This window comes from Aulonocara stuartgranti (genome assembly GCF_965226115.1).
Source record: "Aulonocara stuartgranti genome assembly, chromosome: 16".
NCBI lineage: Eukaryota > Metazoa > Chordata > Actinopteri > Cichliformes > Cichlidae > Aulonocara > Aulonocara stuartgranti.
In genome coordinates this window covers 23,530,404-23,550,650 of record NC_138952.1, presented here as the reverse complement: position 1 = coordinate 23,550,650, position 20,247 = coordinate 23,530,404, and the positions used below count along the sequence as shown (strand labels likewise).

The window sequence follows — 20,247 nt, the reverse complement described above, 5'->3', positions numbered from 1 at the left end:
GAAGAATTGGTGAAGCCTCGGGAAGAGCTGTCGGCCCGTATTCTGTCTTTCTGTGCAGGCGCTAACTCATCTGAAAAATGAACTAATGTGACATGACACGATGGTGTAACTATTTAAGACAGTCTCTCAATGTCGTTTTTTATCATCAATCAGAACATTTGGACATGACAGGGAGATCAATTAGTCGCCTACTTAGATGCTAACTTATGTGTGGTCAATTATACTTAATTACTAATCTGTCAAAGTCTGTAACTTCCTTGACGTTTAATGCTTAATACTATCATCAAAACAATAAATGGTTTAATTACGACACAGAAACTGGTGCAAAAAGTTCCATCTCGCCACAGTTAGGAAGCTTAAGGCAGTTATGAGAAGACCAAAAAAAAGAAAACCTCAATTACTTTATTGCTGCCCCCTGAATACCCTGACTAAATGTCAAGATCATAGAGTCCCTCTGGGCTTAAAGGGGATGATATCAAAAGGCTTTTCTGTTGCTTTATGTTCCACTAAATAACATGGGTCTTTCTCATCATTGTCCCTCTCTGTGTTCACTTCAGCCTTTAAGTTTGCCTTCTATACTGCTGCGCAGATAGCCAGTGACCTCATCCTGTTCCCACAGTTCAAAGCACTGGCCTGCACTGAACCGGCACCCGCGTTTAGTAGTGAATTTCAAAGTGGGTGGCTCTTAAACGAATACGAAAACAAACAGAATTAAAATGAGTTCAGTGGGATCATTAAAAGTGTTCAAGTTCACTATGGAAAATCTGCTGCGGTGCTTTATCTCTTTGCAAAAGTGCAAAAAAAAAAATGAATAGTCGGTTAAATAGAATGCACAAAGCTCCTTTCGACAGCGTAATATCATTAAAGACGTATCACTAAGGAGAGCAGAATATGCAAAGCAGAGCACTTACAGCCACCAACATCAAAGCAGTCACAATGAAGCCAGCCACAAATAGAACAAAAGCATTAGTTGCAATAAGACTTGGCCCGGGGGTAAGTTAGGGCACAAACGGTTGTTGTTGATTCTTGTGGCGATAAGCTTGCTTTAGCATCACCACTGCCTATGTACATATACCAGTGGAGTGGATTTAATCGCACTAATTAGAATGCACTCAAGGCAAAATGCAACATCTACTGGAATAATCTGAGAGAAAAGATCTCCACTCCAATCTATTCTCCTCCTCTTTGTTTCCGGCGAGGGGGGGAGGGGGGGGGGGTGGACAGCAGAGGATCTGTTTTTGGTAAACGAGTGAGCGGCTGGTGTCTGGTGGTTGGATGCATGTGTCACTTTGGACTGGTTGCCATTTCGAGGACAAGCTGCGGGGAGGCCACTCGTGGGGAGGCTGAGCGTGCATGTGCATGCGTGCGCTTGTGTGTGTGGAAGAGACCTAGACAGAGGGAATCAGAGCCTTAGCAACAGTGACAGAGAGATACAGACCAAACCATACCTGTGGGCGGGATCATGCCGGGGGACATGAGGCCGGGGACTGAGTGGGGCATGATGTGGGGGTTCTCCGGTGATGTCACACTCTGGGTTCTCTTCGGAGGCCGGCCGGGTCTGGAGCTGAAACACCGGGCAGAAAGAGGGAAGAAGTCGGGTGAGAAATGAGGAGGAGGGGCCGTGTGGGTAGTGCTGGTCTGGTGCTTTGTGGTGGTGGCGGTGGTGGGAGAGTGTTAACATTTGGAGCACTCCAGAATGCAATTCCATTCCAAAGAGCTAACATGTACTGTAAATAAATTTCTTTTCAAGGACAGTTGCTTTCTGCAGCTCAACATAATAGACTTCCATAACTAATTAGATTACACGGTGAATTCATTTCCTTTATTGAAGATCAACCACTTTTTGATGCATAATTCATAACCCGTACCTCGTTACCTGTTCCTCCATATTAATATCCCCACACTATTTGAATTGCCTCGTTTGCATATGCTAAAATCCAGCGCGCGGCCCTCGGCCTGGAAATTACATGTTAACTTGTTATAATTATTGCAGTCAGGCCACTATTGATTTATGAGACTTTTAAAAACCAAATATGTGTAGTTCTGGTAATGAATGATATTTTAAGGTTCTTCAGGAAATTAAAAGGCAATGGCTGCCTTAGGAAATGTTCTGCTTGCTTGATTTAATGCGTGCCTTAGCTGGAAGGTGGTGTGACAGAGTGATTCAGACCTGTTGGACGGTTCTGATGGGGGAGTTTTATTACACCAAACGAGGGGCACAGATCCAGCCGTGATAAATGACTGTGCCACCTTACTGTGGAGGAGAAAAGGCCTTCAAAGCAGATACACCCCTGACTTTCCACACATCTTACTCATTCACTTATTAATACAGCTTCGAGTTTCAATCAATACCTACTTTGCTGGCTTATAGTTACAAAGAAAAGCCTACAGGCTGAAAAAAACAACAACACAATGAGCATGTAATGGGCCGAGATTCTATAGAGGTATATTCTTTATGAACAAGGGGCTGGATGTCTCAGCTGAAGATGAATTATGGTGACGTGACACAGGTGACATATTGGCCTCATACATTATTTCACATACAATAGTCCATTTCAAGCTTTACCGGGATACCGAGCGCTCTCTATCAAGAAGTGAGTTTGACTCGTTTTTAAAACACCAAAAGGTTTCCAGAGTGTTCTGAAACTACAGGAGAAAAGCTGGATGGATAGTGATATGTATATATCAGTTTTATATACATATTTTTTTTTTCTTTTGAGGTATGAGACATTTCTTTGTTCATTCATCTCCTGCAGGTAAAGTTAGTTCACACTTAAACAGTCATAATTAATATGAAGACTGAATTACACCATTTTTTTAAAAAGAAAAAAAAAGGTGTTTGCAAGAACAATCTAGATTCAATCAATGTAACAATAATGTCTTTCTCTAGACTTTATCAAGCACTAGGCTGTTTGTGTTACAGTACATTTCACTGTATTTCCCAAAGGCGGTATCTGTAGAATGACGCAGTGTGTTTTAGTTCAGACGCCAGTCGAAATTTATTCAGCCATATCTTGCGAGGTTTATTTACCTCACTCCTGCTAATAGAGTGCACTCACTCTATCTGTCTGAATGTGCTGACTCTCTCATATAGTGGCGATGGAGGTTTTAGGACTAAAAGCAGACCTTCACCCAACTGTGTCCCTTTGGAGGGGAAGTACGAGAGTGATAGAAAGAAGTAACAAGAGGGAGAGCGAGCGGCAGAAAGCGAGAGGAGGGAAAGGGAGAAAAGAGGGAGGTGGAAAGAGAAACGAGTGCCCGCTCAACCTAGGAACGTCTGGAAACGTAATTCCTATTTCTATAGAAGAACCTCTTTGATCTTATGAGAGGGAGAGATCGCAGACAGTTTTGCTGTCATCACTTTCACTTGTACTCTGGCTGAATTATTTATGAAAGACCTCAATAGAGGGTATGTGATGGGTAAAAGGCTTTTTACTAACAATACTAAAAGCAAAAGGACCCTCAAATGGACAAAAAAAATGTCACATCAACCTTAGATCATGTCAAAGGATGTGAACTCGGGTACAAAGGCCCAGTTAAGTAAAGGTAATGTTTGGATAGGCTGCGAGAGATTCTGTCCCGTGTGTTTAAAGGGATAGCATTTCATCTACAGCCTGCACACAAATAACACCAGCGAGCCATGAAAGCAATACACCAGCTGAAAATGGAGCTTTGAACTGAGGAACCTCCGAGCAACAGGAAAGCCTCTCAGAAAATTAATGCTACTGTCTCCTTTCCTTATGGCTTAGTAGACGTCTACATTTGCAGAAATGGCAAACACTTTATTAAAGAGGGGGTGAAGTGGCTCCTCTGCTCAACGTTTCCAAAGACTGCACGTGTATAATGTTCCCGAACGATTTGCGCCACATTTTCCCAGGCATACGGATCTGTGATGGTCAGAACCATCCAGGCTAATAAGCCGGGTCCAGGGAGGAACTCAACCTGGCCTCAAACAAAAGAGCCAGGCTATTTATCAAGCAGCAGATGCTGATTCCCTAAATAGCCTGGCACAGAAACAGCTCCAAACTAGGCCATTATTGCAGAAAAAAAGATAGCACAACTGGATTTATGATTGGAATTTGTGTACCTTTGCTACATTTCTTATCCGCTGTTGTCTTTTCTAATCTTTTATTTTTAAATTTTCTCTCTCTCTCTCTGCTTAAAAAAATCGAAACGTTTCAGGAAATAAGAGCCTCTGAGTTCCAAATTGGGGCTTGTTTGGACAACTTTATTTCTGTTCTAGAGGTCAATCATGAAAGAATTTTATTTCATGCTTTATTTATATTTATGGTTAAGATATTCAGACCCCCTTATATCTCTCTGGCTTCAATTAAGGAAGCAAAATAGGCCCCACCAGCTTTGGGCTGGGGCCACAAATATGTTACACATCTATTCTCTCCCTTTTTCTTGTTTTGCTGCTATGGTGAAAAGAAAATACTGGTGAACTTTCCCTGAACCAGACTTCCTTTAATGGCCCGGCCGTGTGTTGACCCAGCAGAGTCGGCTGGAACCTGATACTATCCAACACACTACGCTGCGCAGGCAATCAGATTACACGGGGCCCAACAATACACTCCACACGAGTCCAATTTCAGCACTACAATGCAATAAAAGCACAATAATTAAATTCACGTTCTCACCCCGTTTACAGGAAGCCAACACGGGGTGATAGGTATAATAAGAGGCATAATATCGAATGAGATATCAGGATGCTTTTTGATCTCACGGCAAAATTCTGACATCTCGCCATCAGTCTCGTTTCTGATAACGGAAGCAGTGACTGAGATCTTATTACCCAGAACGCTGTTAATGCAGTGATTACGATCTGTTATAAATCAATTGAAACCACAAATGTAATGTTTAGCCCAAGTGAGCACACTCCCTTAGTGGATTCAGTTACACACAGAAGTCATCCGCTCCTCCCATCTTCGGATATCTTTAGGAATTCAACCTGATTATGTCAATAGTGGCTCGAGTTTGCAGAGAAAGAGCATAATATTATTTCCTGGTGGTTATGATTGAGCCATTAACCTTTTATCGCAGTCTTTTGTTTGACGTTTCTAAAAGCTAAGGATGAAGATATTTATTCCATTTCCGCCCGGTTGGCCAAAACAAGCGAGTGAATCATTCGTCTGGGGCTTGTGTAAACAAAAGGCCTCTCCAGGTCTCTGCCAATCAGGTCTTATAAAATATTAACCCAATGTCATTGCCCTTTTAAAATCTCTCACCTAGAATTCCCTAATTGTTCCTTTTCTTTATCTCTCCAGTGCAGAGAGTAAATAAATTAACAAAATAGCTTTTATCGCCCTGAGTAACCTTTTAACTGAAGGATTATCTGGGGTTTATTTTTCATTTCTCTCACAGCGATAGCAGAGCATGCCCCATTGATTGGTTTGCTGGGGTGGTGACCAGCCATGAAAACAAGGTCTTATTGATAAAACAAAGCAGTTTCTTACCTTTTAAGTGCCAGGTCAGGCAGAAATTCAGACGCCCTGAACCCATCAGGGGCCTGAATATGCTGAGTGCATTGGTTTTTTTGGAGGTTTGTTTTTTTTTTTTAATTCAGTTCATCAAATGGTTTAAAAATATGCGCACAACTCCCCTGAGAGGTTAACTATGTTTTTAAAAAAAGATAGGAATAACATGTCTGTGCTGTCTTACTGCCAATTTAAAATCCCCACAGGTCAGATAACATTGTTGTCTGGGAAAAAAATAGTGCGATGCTTAACTTTAATTTGAGAAATGAGTTGTGTTTAAAAAAAACTTGGTCTGCTGGACAAGAGAAGTGTAATGCTAGCAAACGCAGAAGGAACAGGAAGTTGTGCTCTTTAATTTTAATTTGTTTGTTGATTAAACTTTAAGAGTAATAAAGAATTTTACATTTGCTCATCGAAATCACTGTTTGAGCAAAAGTGTCGACCGTTCTCTCAAACCGAGTATCTCTGGGTGAATAAGCAGCGTAGCATTTCTCGAGATTTTCTCAAAATCTACAATCAAATTAGCTGAGAATCGAGCGTGCGTGTATCAAAGAAAGCGTAGCAACTTGACAAAATGAAAACCAGCGAGAATGACAGGGCTATATGTTGCTTTCAACAAAACGGGGAAAAAGAAGGAAAAAAAAAAAAGATGATTTATATTTCCTGCTGACCTTGGCAGTCTATTCGTTGTGATGATCATAATCTCAGAGTCACCGTGTGATACATGGGAATGCATTCGCTCATCCATCTTTTTCATGCATCCATCTATCCTTACCCTCATCTTGTATCTGTATTTGCATTGAACCTATTCTTGGATTATCTCAATCAGCTTCCCCCTTGCACCTGTCAAACAACGCCTCGCACAGGTAGCCACACGGCACTTATCTGATCTAGATAGCTGGATTACAGCGAGTTTGAGTGCGAGCAGAGAGAAGAGGAAAGAGAAAAAAAAAGGAAAGAAAAACAGACTTTTATTTATTAGGGTTAGGAACAGCTGCATCCGCCTGCAAACTGTGAACCTTTGTTACGGAACAATATATCACAGATCAAATGGTGTGAAATCAAAGGCGGGAGAGAGTTAGCATCAATCCCACTAAAACCCCTTTTAAAGTGCTGTCTGTGCTCTGATCCCTGTGTGGACTAATGTGCGGGGTTGAGATCAGTGGTAGTTGGGAGAGTGGGTGCCTTCCTGATGCCTTTGTCTGGGCTCAGGCCTGATTAGGACCACGCTGGGTGAGACGATCGCAGAGTCTGACGGTACGGGGGAACTCGGAGCCGGTTTTGCTCCTTCCGCTGTCCTCGAGCCCGTGCAATGAAACAAGCAGACTTTGAGAGAAGACCGATGTTACAGCAGCTATAAAGAGCTTAGTCCTGTAATCGCTCTCTATTAGAGCCGTTTGAAGCCTTTCGGTTGTGAAACCGAATCTAAAAAAGATCTGAAATGCGATAAACTGCTGATTATTCCCATGCATCATTAATGTTAAAAGCTGATTTCATAATTGTACGTCCCATAACTACAGAGTCTAAGATTGCTTAGCACCACATGAACAGACTCTGATAATGAGTAAGCAGACTTCCTACATCACGGGAACTGATGAGGAAAGCCTAATTGGTTGACTTTTCCATGCCTAATGGATGATTCTCTTAATTAAAAAGATACTGTACCAAATGTTAGAAATCAGATAGCGCTTAAAGTAAATGCAGTTAATCAAATGTATGAGAATGAGCAGTTCCAGGAAAGCCTAAATGAGATTGGTAGATATGATTTGGCTCCAATATTTATTAATTGCAAGTGCCTTTGGTTAGCAAAACAGAACAGGTCTTATCTTCAAACTGCTAGGAAATTTCATCTAACCACTCTCACTGATCTCTCTTTTTCATGAACTGCGATGCATATGAAACAAGTCTTCAAAACAAGGCTTTTAAAACTTACCCAGTCAGGGTGCCTTTGAGGATATTTAATTAAAATCTAATCCTGCATTCATTAAGGCTCACATAAATTAAGCTGTCATTCATAAGATTTATGGATTCTCATTTGCATATTGCATACAATTCATCAATTACTCAAGTATGAAAGGAGCGCATTTCCCTTGGAGCTGCCTGCTAGCCTGCCAACATTTGAAATGAGAGAAAGAGCACGACTGTCAGGCATTCACTGCAAACTTTTCCCCACAATGTCTGTGCACTGATTAATCTCATTTTCTAGGCATCCCTTACAAGATTGTACACAGTCCAGCTGCACTTTTCAATTATTTCTCCTGTCCTCTCAACTAACTTTGAAAGCAGGATGGGCTAAATGTGGACTGGAGGCTACTTTGGTCTTTATGTATATAACATGTCTTTTTGCCATGGTAATCATAAATTAGAGAGAGGGGTTTTAAAGATCCTAATGGAAAGGAAATGTAGTAATTTTATTGCAAATCCCATCAGGCAAATATTCGGCATGCTATAATAGCATATTTCCTGTCACATTTAGAGAAGAATACATCCAGCAGGCATTCTGACAGAGGGAGAAAGCTCAAGAAAAAACAAAAAAAGATAGAGGGGGAGGGTGGACCAATGAGAAAGAGAGTTGCAGTGAGAAAACAAAAGGGGGGGGGGGGGGGGGGGGGGGGGGATCTTAGTGCTAAACACATAAAAACTCCCTTTTTGGACATGAGGCTATGGGAAACGCAGTATGGAGTAAGTGCTTAAACCAAGCGGAGCGTGAACGCATCTAAGATAAAAGGTCAGGCAAACACAAACAGGCCACTCGCGAGGACGAATGGAATTAATTGACTCATTAATATGCATGGCTAATAAAGCTCAAAATCCTAAAACAAAAATCATTGTCAACCATTCCCTTTTAATGGCTCTTATTTTCAGCTTGAGAAGAGCTAGTCTACAGGGTGTATCAATCTTAGGAGGGGTGGAGTTCCTCCACCAAACAGGCTTGGGGTAACCTCGGTGTTGTATGCTCATGTCCTCCCCAGCAGACAAAGGCAGAGTTGTTCTGGTGGAGGGATTAATTGAGAATTAATCCCAGTTTCTGGCAGTGGAACAGACCAGCAGTTAGAAGTGAAAGTCATCCTGAAGGGTAGTTAATTGGTTCCCCATAGCAAAAGCTTTGGAGAACAGAAATCAAGCTGCATTTTCATTAATCCTCCCCATTGTTTTGTGAAATTGTTGTGGAGAGTGACTTCAGATAGAGTCAATAGTTAAGGCTTTTAATTTGCTTTTAATTCTGCCAGTGGGGTGACAATTAACAAACCCCAAAGAACAATAGCTGTGAAAATTATACGTTCGATTGACTCTAAATGACTCTGAAATCAAAAACCGATAAGCAATTAATATACTGTACTCTACAAATGGTAAGCACCTCCAACATACTTGATGCACTCCATCTAACTCTCTCACTCTATCTCTACATATACATACATATATATATATAGGGCTTTTAAGCTTTGGGAATAGGACCGTCGGATTGTCGGATGTGATTAATTACGGGTCCAAATGGACACAATAGACAGAAAGGGTGATGTAATCATAACACGAGGAGACACGGTGGCTAACGGCAGAGATGGAGGAGGAAAAAAGGCGCAGAGAAAACGAGAGACGGAGCACAAGAGACAGCGGCGGCTCACAAACACATTCCACGTTCAAGCTAAACAGGAAGACCGTGGTGATTAGCATTAATTGCACTGAGGATTGGAATCCTGTGTGAAACATTAAACAAAAATTATCTACTGTTTATTCTGTTTTTTTCCCCTCATTTTTTTTTCAATAATTAATGAAAAGTAAATACTTTGGAGGAGTCCAAAAATGATCTGGGGAGGAAAAGAAATGTTTACATAATCAGGAAAAATGTTCCTGTACTCTTTTTCCTCTGTGTGCGCGCGTGCGTGTGTGTGTGTGTGCACACATGGAAAGGTTAGGGCTCAGGCCTGGTTCTCACTGTTCCTCAGTGTTTCTCCATTAGAAGTAACAGTGTCTGTTCCCCTGAGTGCCGACTGCTGGGAGAGTGTTTGCATATTTAGATACAAGCAGCCCTGTTTATGCAGCCCCACTCTTGGCTGCTCAAGTTCACTCCAACGCAGGTCCTGATCAATTTGGCCAGCTGTGCTTTAAATGCTGTTTACAGCAATAACATTGTGGCTAACAGAGCACAGCCTAGCCTGCACGCACACACACACACGCACATTCTTACCAGTGAGAGACAGACAGACAGAGGGAGAGAGAGAGAGAGAGAAGCAACTTCAGAGCGAACCCCCAGCCTGCACATCCCCAGACGAGCATTTGTACTGAGTTAAAGACGAATCAAAGCCTGACTCCTCTGCAAGACACGGAAGAATTGGATTCCGTCTGTATACATCTCTGTGATCCTTCCGGAAGAATCACTGACTGCGAGCGAAGAGAGAGGAAATAACAAGAACTCAAACCCGGAGTCCCAACCTGACGTGTGGGCCAAGCTGAAGGTGGCACGTTCCAAGTTACAGGCGTCGTTTCTGACGAGTGATTGGCACGGAGCACAAAATAAAACGTCAGGCTCGCTGAAATTCCCACACACACATGACAACTGCTTTCGACAAGGTGCCGCGCACCTCACAAATAACTCTGTTTGGGCGAGACGCTACATTCCTCGAGACTTTGGGGGTTTCTCTTGAAAGCTAAAACTCCATTTAAGCCTGGCAGGACAGCAAATAGGCCTACTCAGCAAATAGCAGTGAAGCTGCTGCTGCTGCTGCTGCTGCTGCCGGTGTGCTCTCGCTTGATAATATAATTCTTAATGTACAGCTTGACGAGACATAAATCTTACCCGAGAACCACCTCACCTGAATTCTTTTCCCGCTCTCCTTCTCTCCCTCTCTCATGATGAATTGTTTGCTACATCTCGGAGACTAAAACCCTTCAACCTCTTCAAACCCGGGTTTCTAATAACGCGTAGGTGCTGGGGAGAGGTGACAGCATGATGAATATCACAACAGACAGCTCCAATATGGGACAATTTTACCAGATCGATATCTCACTGCAATATCACAGAAAAGGAGCTGATATTAGTCTACACAGTGTATTACAGATGGGGTACATTTCTTCTCTCTGCACTCCCAGTGAACCTGGGCTATATTTCATCCACGTCGGCAATGGTTTACACACTCACAGACGCTCTGGAAACTAATCATAGCGTGGTAGCCACACCAGATGCATCTGCTTAAAATTATCCATATGTGTGACGCGCCTCTAACCCCCTTGTTCAACACGGCGATGGACTTGCAAATAAACTGTGAATCACATTAGAGGATGTTACAGGCCATTATTTCTAGCGAGAACAAATGTTTTGTCACATTCTAATAGAGAGATCACAGGCATCATGTGCGCAGCTTTTTAGAGCAAAGCCGAGGCAAAAGAAAGAGGCTTTGTCACGTTTGAAAAGAAGCACGAGAACCTCGCAATCAGGCGACAAAACTCTAAAGTTTGTTTGCCAATAAGCTGAAATTATTAAAAAAAAAATCTCTTCAACACGTTTTTTTTTGTTTTGTTTTTTTCAACTGAAATCAATAAGTCCGAATAAACTATTCCTTTCTAATTAAATGGCGCATACGTGTTTGTAGGCATGTGTGCGATCACAGGTCTGACTTTAATTTGCGCTAAGAGTAAATTATGGTTCGGGGAATTCATCACAGTACAAACATTTGTTGAGCCCTAGATGAATAAATCAATCACAAATGCTCTCTGACAAATTAACTGACACTGTTCTCTTTGTCAAGCTCGCCGCTAAACACCGTGGTCAAGTAACGTGTGCCTGAAGAAATGGAATGAGACACCTTTTACTTCCAAGGGAGACAGATGCATATAGGAGAGAGGGAGAGAGAGGGAGAGAAATGAGAAGGAGACTGAAGGAGGGAGCGCAGACGCTGCTAACGCTTAATATCTTCTCTCTCCAGGGGGCCGGGGCTGAGGGCCCCACTGCTGTCAGCTGCAATAGGACCAGTCTTTTCGTGAGTGCCCAAGGTTCGTTAAGGGCTATTAATGGAACACAGTATCCCTTGTGTAGGGAACTTGTCAGTGTTTCATTAGAGACTGATAAACATATAATACATAAGTGTCAAACACAGTGTGCGCGCAGTGTGACGTGGTGGCGGGAGGCGAAAGGGATTTTGGGATTGGAGTGTTACAGTCATTCCCATGCTCTGCACTGACAATATTTGGGATTTCATAAAGAGGGAGGAGCGCAGTGGACACACCCCGGGACCTGTTGAGCAAACTGTTTGGCTTTACGGAGAGGAAGTCCACAGCCGGCGGTGCCGCTTCGGCAAACACCGAACTGTATTATATTCTTCAATGGTTATCTGAGAAAAGAGGAGCGCCTTTTTGCACGTGCGTAACTGGTGAAGATGAGCTGGCACATCTCTTCTTACTGCTTAGGCCCAAAAGTACAAGCAAAAGAAATACATCGTATTCAATTAAAGTTCTTTTTTTCACCACTACTGAAACAAAGCAGCCCACAGCTGGGACTCTGGGTCTAGTTCACAAAGTCCTTTTGATCATTTTGTGGCAGTAAGAGAGTTTGGAGTCCCGTGGAGTACGGGACCAAGCCGATCTTATTATGATAATTGGGATACATCAACTTCAGATAGCACTAATGGAGTGAGATTTCAGTGATCAAGAGTGCGTATTCGACTGTAGAAGCAAGTTCACTTTTTTAGAAGGAGGCATTATGCAACGCTCCGGTTGTGTTCCCAGTGGGCAGCCACTGAAACTTCCAGAGCAACCCAGAGTACGCTTTTAGCTTTGGTGTTGGAAGCAGCGCTTCACTCTGACGTTTGCCACCGAAGACAAGTGTTGCTCCGGTGAAGTTAAATCTATTTCCTCGCGAGTGAGTAATTGGTCACTATGACTATTAATCAGTTAATCTTCTCCTTTTCTTTTTTTTTTTACACCCTCTCTCTTCAACAGAGAAATATCAGAGGTTCAATAATTAAAAACGTGTCAGGTGAAAGTCCAACGCGCTTCCTCACACTGTATGTTCTCACATTCCCTGCTTTGTTCATCTTATTAACCTCCTCTCCGCTCGCCGCGCCTTTAAATGAAATCTTTAGCCCCTTACATGTGAAATTAAAACTGCCCTCCCTTGAGCGCTTTTAATTATTCTTCTTCAGGAGAAACTTCCACTTCTACTTTTTGTCAAGGCGGCCTTCTTCTCCCCCCCCCCCCCCTTTTTTTTCCACACTCCTACTCACTGCCCAGGTCTGTCATGCTTCACTCCTCCCCTCCAGCCCGTTGCTCTTTCCCATTTTTTTTTCTTCTTTTTCTCTTCTTCTGCAGGTCTGTTTAATTCTCACCTTGCTCTGCCCTTGTCATCAAGCCGTTGAAGCACAAAGCCAGGAGCAAGGGAGTGTTTACTCATTTCCCCACTACATTACCTCTCCTATTAATCACTGCATGGAAACTTCTGGACACTGAAGCATCTCTGCAGTCGCTGCCCCAGCTGCCCCTCTACGCTAACAGGGCAAACTTTACATAAATGCCATTCTGGATATAAAAAAACCAAAATAAAAAACAGAGTGCAGAGCGTACGCTTGCACTTGTTTCTTCAAGTAGGCACCCTTAAGCCAAGACTGCATTACTTCAAAGAGTTAAATATGTTAAATACCGGGATAATATTTTAATGCCCTTGTGTAAAAGGAAACATAACTACGGCTCTCGATAAAAAAAGAAAAAAAGAAGAAGTTTTGAAGCAAACATGAGATGGTTGACATTGAAATGCATGATACATTATGAGCACACAGGACAGGCAGAGGTTAGTGTGTCTAATTAATCAAATTTAATTGCATGTAAATTGTACTTTAAATGCAGATGAGGAAGAAAAGCTGTTTTTATTTTTTCCGTCAGAGAACACCCCCCCCCCCCTGTTATTCTTCACTTATTCTATTTGTGAGATCAGAGAGATGAAAAATGAACTGTTTGCTAAAGCAAAGCTACGTCTCTAATTCCTAGTGTTAAGGTTTATTTAGACAAACACTTGATTTTTTTGTTTTGTTTTGGGGTTTTTTTTGTTATTAGTACTAGGGGGTAAAAATGTTTAGCGTGAAAATTCAATTTGAGTCCTGTGTGTCCACGCTGCCCCACGAACAAGGCAAAGCTGCTGCTGTGAAAGGATTCTTATGAAATTCAATTAACACACCAACAGCTTTCCTTTTCTCTCCTGCCCTAATTCCCACATTCCCGCTGAAATGACTGCATTCCCGGCAATTATGCTAACCGCTCGGAGTGCACCATAAATTTACAGGTCTGGGAAAGGCTGTAACGAGAGCTCCTTAAATATGGGAAGGAGACGTTTGAGAAGATGGATCGCCGTGGGCTAGTGGTCGGCCGGCAGTGGGCAGGGGGAACTTGTTTGTGAAACGCATACTACTAGCTGCTCTGCTTCTTCTAATGAGGCTATGGACATAAGGAACATTATCATTAATGAATGAACCCCTCCTTTTTCCGGCTTTTTCTTCATGTGTGTTTTTTTCTTCTTCTTTTGCTTCTTTTCTTGCCACAGCCCCCCTGTCCTTTTATTACTGTTTCACTGGGCAGCCCAAGGCGGCGGGCGGCATGTGCGTCGGCTATATATGAGAAAGAGAAAGAACCCAAAATATTTGAAATGCAAATAAATGAGTAATGTAAATAGTTTTGAGAGAGTTTACCCAGTGAACAATGGCCCCTTATGAGACACAAGTGCGACAGAGGGAGAGAGAACAGGACTGCTGGTGTGGGGGATCTGAGCGGTGGGGGTTGGAGGGATCATCCAACACAATGTGGCCCTTCTCCTAAAGCAACTTGTTATCAGGCGCTACACAGAGCCCCCCATTCAATCTGCATTTAAATACATTTCAGTCCACTCTCTCATTTGCATTCATTTCTCCCATTATATTTGAAAATGGCTAAATGTCTAGCCAACACAATGTGGGAGCCTATCACCGGCCAGGGGAAGCCCACACCTGATGCCAATTTAGCCTGCTCGGATCTATTCAATGCCGTGGCCTGATCTGACAACTCCAGCTCTTCCCCATCCAGGAGACTTTTCAATTGGATCTGCTCGCGGTGACAAAATTGTTTTTGCTCATTGAGGTTTTTTTCTCCTCTTCTTCTTCTTTTCTTTTTCTGTCCCACCCCCGCCTTTCCATCTTTCTCTCCCTTCTCCCATCGTCACTCCCTCCGTCTGTGCGTCTGGGTGTCTGTTTGGGAGCCATGGGAAAAGGAGAGGCAAATGATTCTCAGTGGCTTCTGATTTCCACTATTTGTTCAGCATTAGGCCCACTTATCTCTGAAAGAAAAAGCAACATGTGGAGAGAAAGTGACAGGCAGAAATTCAGCCTCACTAACAGGCCTATTGTGCCCTCAAGATCTGCATTCAAACACGAGGGGCCCTCCAACTCTTTCTCCCTCTCTTTCTCCCGCTCCCTCTCCCTGTCGCTATAAAATGTGCACATACTTGTGCATAGACCTCTGTCACAGTCAATTACTGCTGCTAATCTGTACTGCAATGGAGAGTAAATATTTCATTACTTTTTCAAATAAACAGTTGGTCTGAGCTCATGGAGTGTCATCTATTCTGTGAAAGGAGCTGTGACGTTCACATTCAATTACACCATAAAAAGCTGCCAAAGCTTCTGAAGTAGACTTTTTGTGCTGAGAGCACACTACCAAAATCATTAAGACTCGGTGGCAACATCTTGAGATGAAAAGCTGAGTGGAGAGCCCCAGCATTTACACTACAGCACCTTTTCTTCGGCCCGAAAAATCATCCTGGGAGCGCTGCCCTTGCCTCCCCCTTTCCTCGTTCTCTGTTCATCGGCCGGTGTCTACGCGGCTCAGCAGAGACACACAATGTTGTTTTCTCTGCAATGTACTAAGTAGTGTTGTGTGAGATTAGCAGATGAAATAATGCAAGGAACGGGGAGGGCAGGGCGGGAGTGGGGGGGGGGGGGGACTGGCGGGGGGTTGACAGAGAGATCCCAGAGTCTACTGCTCATTAATCACTGCAGCGTCTTTGACCTTTCATTTGCCAAGGGCGCTAAGAGAGGAGGAGGAGGGTGGCCGCGGCTGCTAACGCTGCCCAGGAAAGAGGCTGAAGAGAGGAGAGCAAAGGGATAGACGGTGGGGGGGTGGGGGGGGAGAAAGGGTTGGAGAAGAATCAAAAATATGACCGCGAGATTCTGCCGTGTCGAGTCCAGACGAGATGCGTTCTTAAGGAAGAGTGAAATTAATCAGCTTCGCCAACCGTTAGATGAATCAGGCATTTCCCAGCCCCTAGGAGGTATCAGCTGCTCTGGTCCACTCACCGGGCCTGATAGAGACCGATAGGCCCCCTTTCCCATTTACACATGTTATTAAAAGAATTACAAAGACGTCTGCTCGGCTCCCTCCCCTCACACCAGTGTGGGCTTTGGGAACTGGGTGCTGGAAGTGGCAAGAGGGTGTGACATTAGCGTCAGGCGTATTTTTAGCATGCGGATGCTCCGCTCTCGGTTTACCAGGTGGGATGACTGAAGGCAGCCAGGCAGCGGTGGTGGTGGAGGTGGTGAGAAAAGCTTGACACACTCCAGCTATTGCAGAGAAGTGCTTGTATATGTGAGAATATGCGTGTGAAAAGAGAGGAGAGTGAGCGATAGAAGTCGTGATTGTGGCCCCGCTTTGGAGACTTGGAGCGCTGATTGATTCGTAGGATGATGCCTGTTATACATCATTACATCTCCATTGTCTGTTGTAACTTGGAAACACACTCCTGTAATTAGATAATGAAGTCACAATGTTTCGCAACAAGAGCACTATAAAAAATTTAAATAAATAAATAAAGATTCCGGTCTAAATAATTAAGCTACAAATAAGCACGAGAGGAAATGAATGAGAATGATAGCTAATCAAGTGAAAACAACGCCACTTACTGAATCAATACAGGGGAGATGAGTGATGCAAGTGCAGTATAGTTTATCACTGGATATGGTGGACAGTTATTAATATGCATTTAAGCTTATTTTTAACCCTAATTGATGTTCAAGGTTAATCTAATCAGACCAATTGTACCTCTGAAGAGGCTGCTCCAATTTAATTGGCTATTTTTATTGCCTCAGCGAGATTTTAATTGAAACCAAAGGGGATCTAACAACAACTGTGACATGTTGATGTCTGGGGGATAGTTATAAATATGTGACAAAATATGTGCATTATTAATGTGACTTCTTAATGCATTATTGTAATGCGTCCCCAGAAACGTAGATATTACTTTACGCAACACGGGTTTAAGAGTTGGGGGGGGGGCTCAGCTCATCCTGAATATGTCAACAAAATAATACAGGGATGCTTTAATCTGACTCCAGGCAAATCAGATTTAAATTGTTAACATTCAAAAGGAAAAAAAAAAGGATAACTTCTGTAAGTGTAATGAACTCTGAAGACTCCAGGAAAAAAAAAAAAAGAAGCTGGCCTCTATTGAGTCCTCACAGTTGAAATGCTGATAAAAAACTGTCAGCGTATTCAGAGCCTTTTGCGCGCCACAGATAATGTGGTTCAAGAATAGTGTTACTACCTACACAAGGAAAGCGATGACACCATAAAAAAAAAATGCCATTGATCCCAAAAGAAGAGATTACATTGTGTCTGACACAGGCGTGAACATTAGCATTAGACTCCTGGATCAAATTCTGCACTGCAGCAGTAGCCATTGATGATATCGATCAGAATCGTGGCTACTACGATTATACATGAGCCATCAGCTGGCACTTTTAAAAAATGGACTTCCTCTCCTTCCTGGCTTTTGTAGAAAATTCTCTTTATCTGTATGAATAGCCCCCCCCCCCTCTTTTTTTGGGAAGATCAGTGATTTTAGACCTAAACGGCTTATTAATTGCAGGCCTGCTTCCTGCTGAAAGATCCAGTGAGAATTCAAGGGGACACGGGATTTAGTGCTGTTGGAGTGTTGCTATTTGTCCTCCAAGGGATGACAGTCAGTGTCAGTGCTTTAAATATCAGGCCTATTTCCAGACCTGGAATGACAGAGGTTGAGATAAGTAAACATACAAGGCGGGCCAAACAAGGCGGAGTGAGGGAAAGAGTGAGAAAAGGTAAAAACTCCGGACTGCTCTGTCATCTATGAATAAAATGAGAGTCTAAGCGGGGCCCATAGACCAACAGTAAGAGTGGAAAACATCACCTACTCAAGCCTGACATCTGTATAAAAACAAAAAATAATCTGCTGTCAGCAGAATGTTCAATGACTCCTATCACCCGGCTGCTGATAAAGACTGGCCGCTGTAAGGATTGGGCTGTTATGCGAGGGGCTCAGTGGATCGGAATGCATGCTAATTGCCATCAGAAATATGTGGCGAGCCTTACAATTTCTGGCACTGCTCCGCACCTTGGCGAAGGACATGCCAGACGGACTCTAGCAAAACAAAGATTAATGAACAGCGTTGAATCGCTGTAATGCCATGTCAACAGTACCATACATTTCATTACAGAGGTCACCAGTGCGCCGGTGTTAATGCCATGCGAAAAATGTACACTGCACAAGTCTCAGCCCTTTCAGCAAGCTGAAAACAAGAGATAAATATTTTACTTGTTGGATTATAGTATTCCACTGATGTGATTACAAAAAAGCCCATTACAGTGGCCAAATGCACATTTACTCAGCCAAAGGTGTGTACATATATATATATATATATATATATATATATACTAACAAGGGGTTTTGTAAATGGAAAAGTTCACAGCACCATCAGAGTGACAGCAGAAAAATATATTCACCGTGTCAGTGTAATTCAGTGTGTCAGTAAAACCTGATGCTCTAAACAGGAGCAAACCTCCCCTTTTAAATAATTGATATTTTCTGATTAAATGTGGCAGTTTGGAGATAATGAATTCTTTATAGTGTGCCTTGAGCAACTCAACAGCTTTGCCCTGTGTGACAGCTTTATGGGGCGTCTTTTTACCCAAATTTTGAAAGTTTAACCTATGTAGATCAATGTGCTTCCTTAAAAGAGTTTAATAAATTAAAGTGCAGGGGGCTTTTTTTTCTTTTTTCTTTTTTTTTTTTCCTCAGCGAGCAGAAAAAGCTGATGAGACAGGTTTAGTTTAATCTCAGGCAATAGAAGTCATTAACCATTCTCCCAGGAATTAAAATATAGCTTGCCCTTTTCTTCTCTCACTTATCATTAGCATCACTTTAATCTCCCCGCGTTTCACACTGCTATTTTAATCATTACTTACTGCCTTTTGACAACTGAAGAACATGGCTTCTCCCCCGCTCAGGCAATATCCTGATTTTAGCTGACAAAATGTAGGACATCATTTAAAAATATCTAAATTTCCTCTTCTCTTTTTTTTTTTTTAATTCTTCTAACTTCCACTCTTTAGACCCCTGAATGTCTGCCTATTTATATCAAAGAAAGCACAAAAGACGAGGGGAGATTGAGTGGACGACATTCAAAATGTAATTTGAGTTAGCTGCAAGGGTAAGAAAATGTGTAATACGGTTTATTTGTGCCTGTAGTGTTATTCAAATAATTCCACATATTGCTCTATGTGGGTCATGTAGGGGATTGGGGTTATATTTGTCTGCCCTTGAATCAATGAACATTTACAACAGTATCTCTGGAGCAGAGTATAAATAAAGCATTATGGCCAGTCTCTCAGTGACAATGACAGATGTAGGGCAAGGAATTTTCTTCAACTTTTGTTTTTTTATTGTTACTGGTAACAGTAAAATCGAACAATAGTAGAGGATCTGGAGCATGGTTAATTTGTAAATGACGAAGAATGGCTGAACAGGTGATAGTTTGTTTTTTAAAAATGTGTATTTCTTTTGGGGGGTGGGGTCAAGCTTCACAAAGCTTCATTTTTTTGGAAGCGGACCCGCACGACTTGTTTTTTTTTACGCTGCTAATTTCTGTTGTGCAAACGCATCTATGCAAATAGGTGCGTTCTTGCGTCATTACATTTCATTTCACTGATTTAACAATAATCCATCTAAGCTAGTGTCGTTCTCCCCTAAAACACATGAAATTGAACTAATCTGCTTTTCCCTAAGTGACTCACTACTTCACTGCCTTCCCTAAACTGTGCCAAGATTAAAGGCATTACCAAAGAACAGAAACCTCGAGTCCTTTAGATTAGTGTTCAATTACTTAATCCTTTAATAGAATTTGAGTTTTGTCCAAAACAACAAAGTACCTCAAATGCGCATTATTATTGCTGTCAAAAGCGACAAGAAGATTAAGTATAACTGCTACAGGAAGGTTTAAGACTTCAAATTCAGCGCACGTGCAACTCTTTCACAAGTGGGAGAACTGATATAATGATCATTTAGAGAAACATATGGATGGCATATTGTCCTAATGAGCCACACAAGCAAAGGCAGAGCTTGAGAATTTGGAGCTGCTCGAAGACCGCCTCTAAGAACTCCACATTGCGTTAAAGGGGAATAAAAGCAGTTGTTTTTCTATCCTTGCCATCGGGTGCACGTAAACACGAAACCGGCACCCTCCCTCCCTTTCCTCTCTCCAAAAAAAACCCCCCGTGCCTCCCCTCCCCTCCCCTCCTGCCGCAATTTAAAAATCAACACTGAACTTGTTCGCTAAACGGTTGGAAGCAGTTTATGAACATTTCAACAATAAAATCCCCTCCTCTTACATCAAAAAGAATCTCGATTCATTTCTGATCTCTATCCAAGTTCAAAGGCTAAGTTAAAGTGATACTTCAAAGAAGCGTGTAATCAAAGACATGCAGCTGTTAAAACAATCTTTTGTTA

At 42.4% G+C, this 20,247-nt stretch overlaps 1 protein-coding gene and 1 long non-coding RNA gene across 3 annotated transcripts in view; one reads left to right on the top strand and one right to left on the bottom strand.

Annotated features, from left to right (window-relative positions):
- The window catches only part of LOC309691292, a 107,647-nt gene that overhangs the window by 50,765 nt on the left and 36,635 nt on the right, over positions 1-20,247 (top strand). The window lies entirely within an intron of this gene.
- Positions 1-20,247, bottom strand: part of dachd (dachshund d) — a 92,447-nt gene that overhangs the window by 43,919 nt on the left and 28,281 nt on the right. For both annotated transcript variants that reach the window (XM_082508914.1, XM_082508915.1), the window contains exon 2: positions 1,449-1,564. In XM_082508914.1, the coding sequence (XP_082365040.1) occupies positions 1,449-1,564 (116 nt within the window). The remainder of the gene's footprint in view (positions 1-1,448; positions 1,565-20,247) is intronic.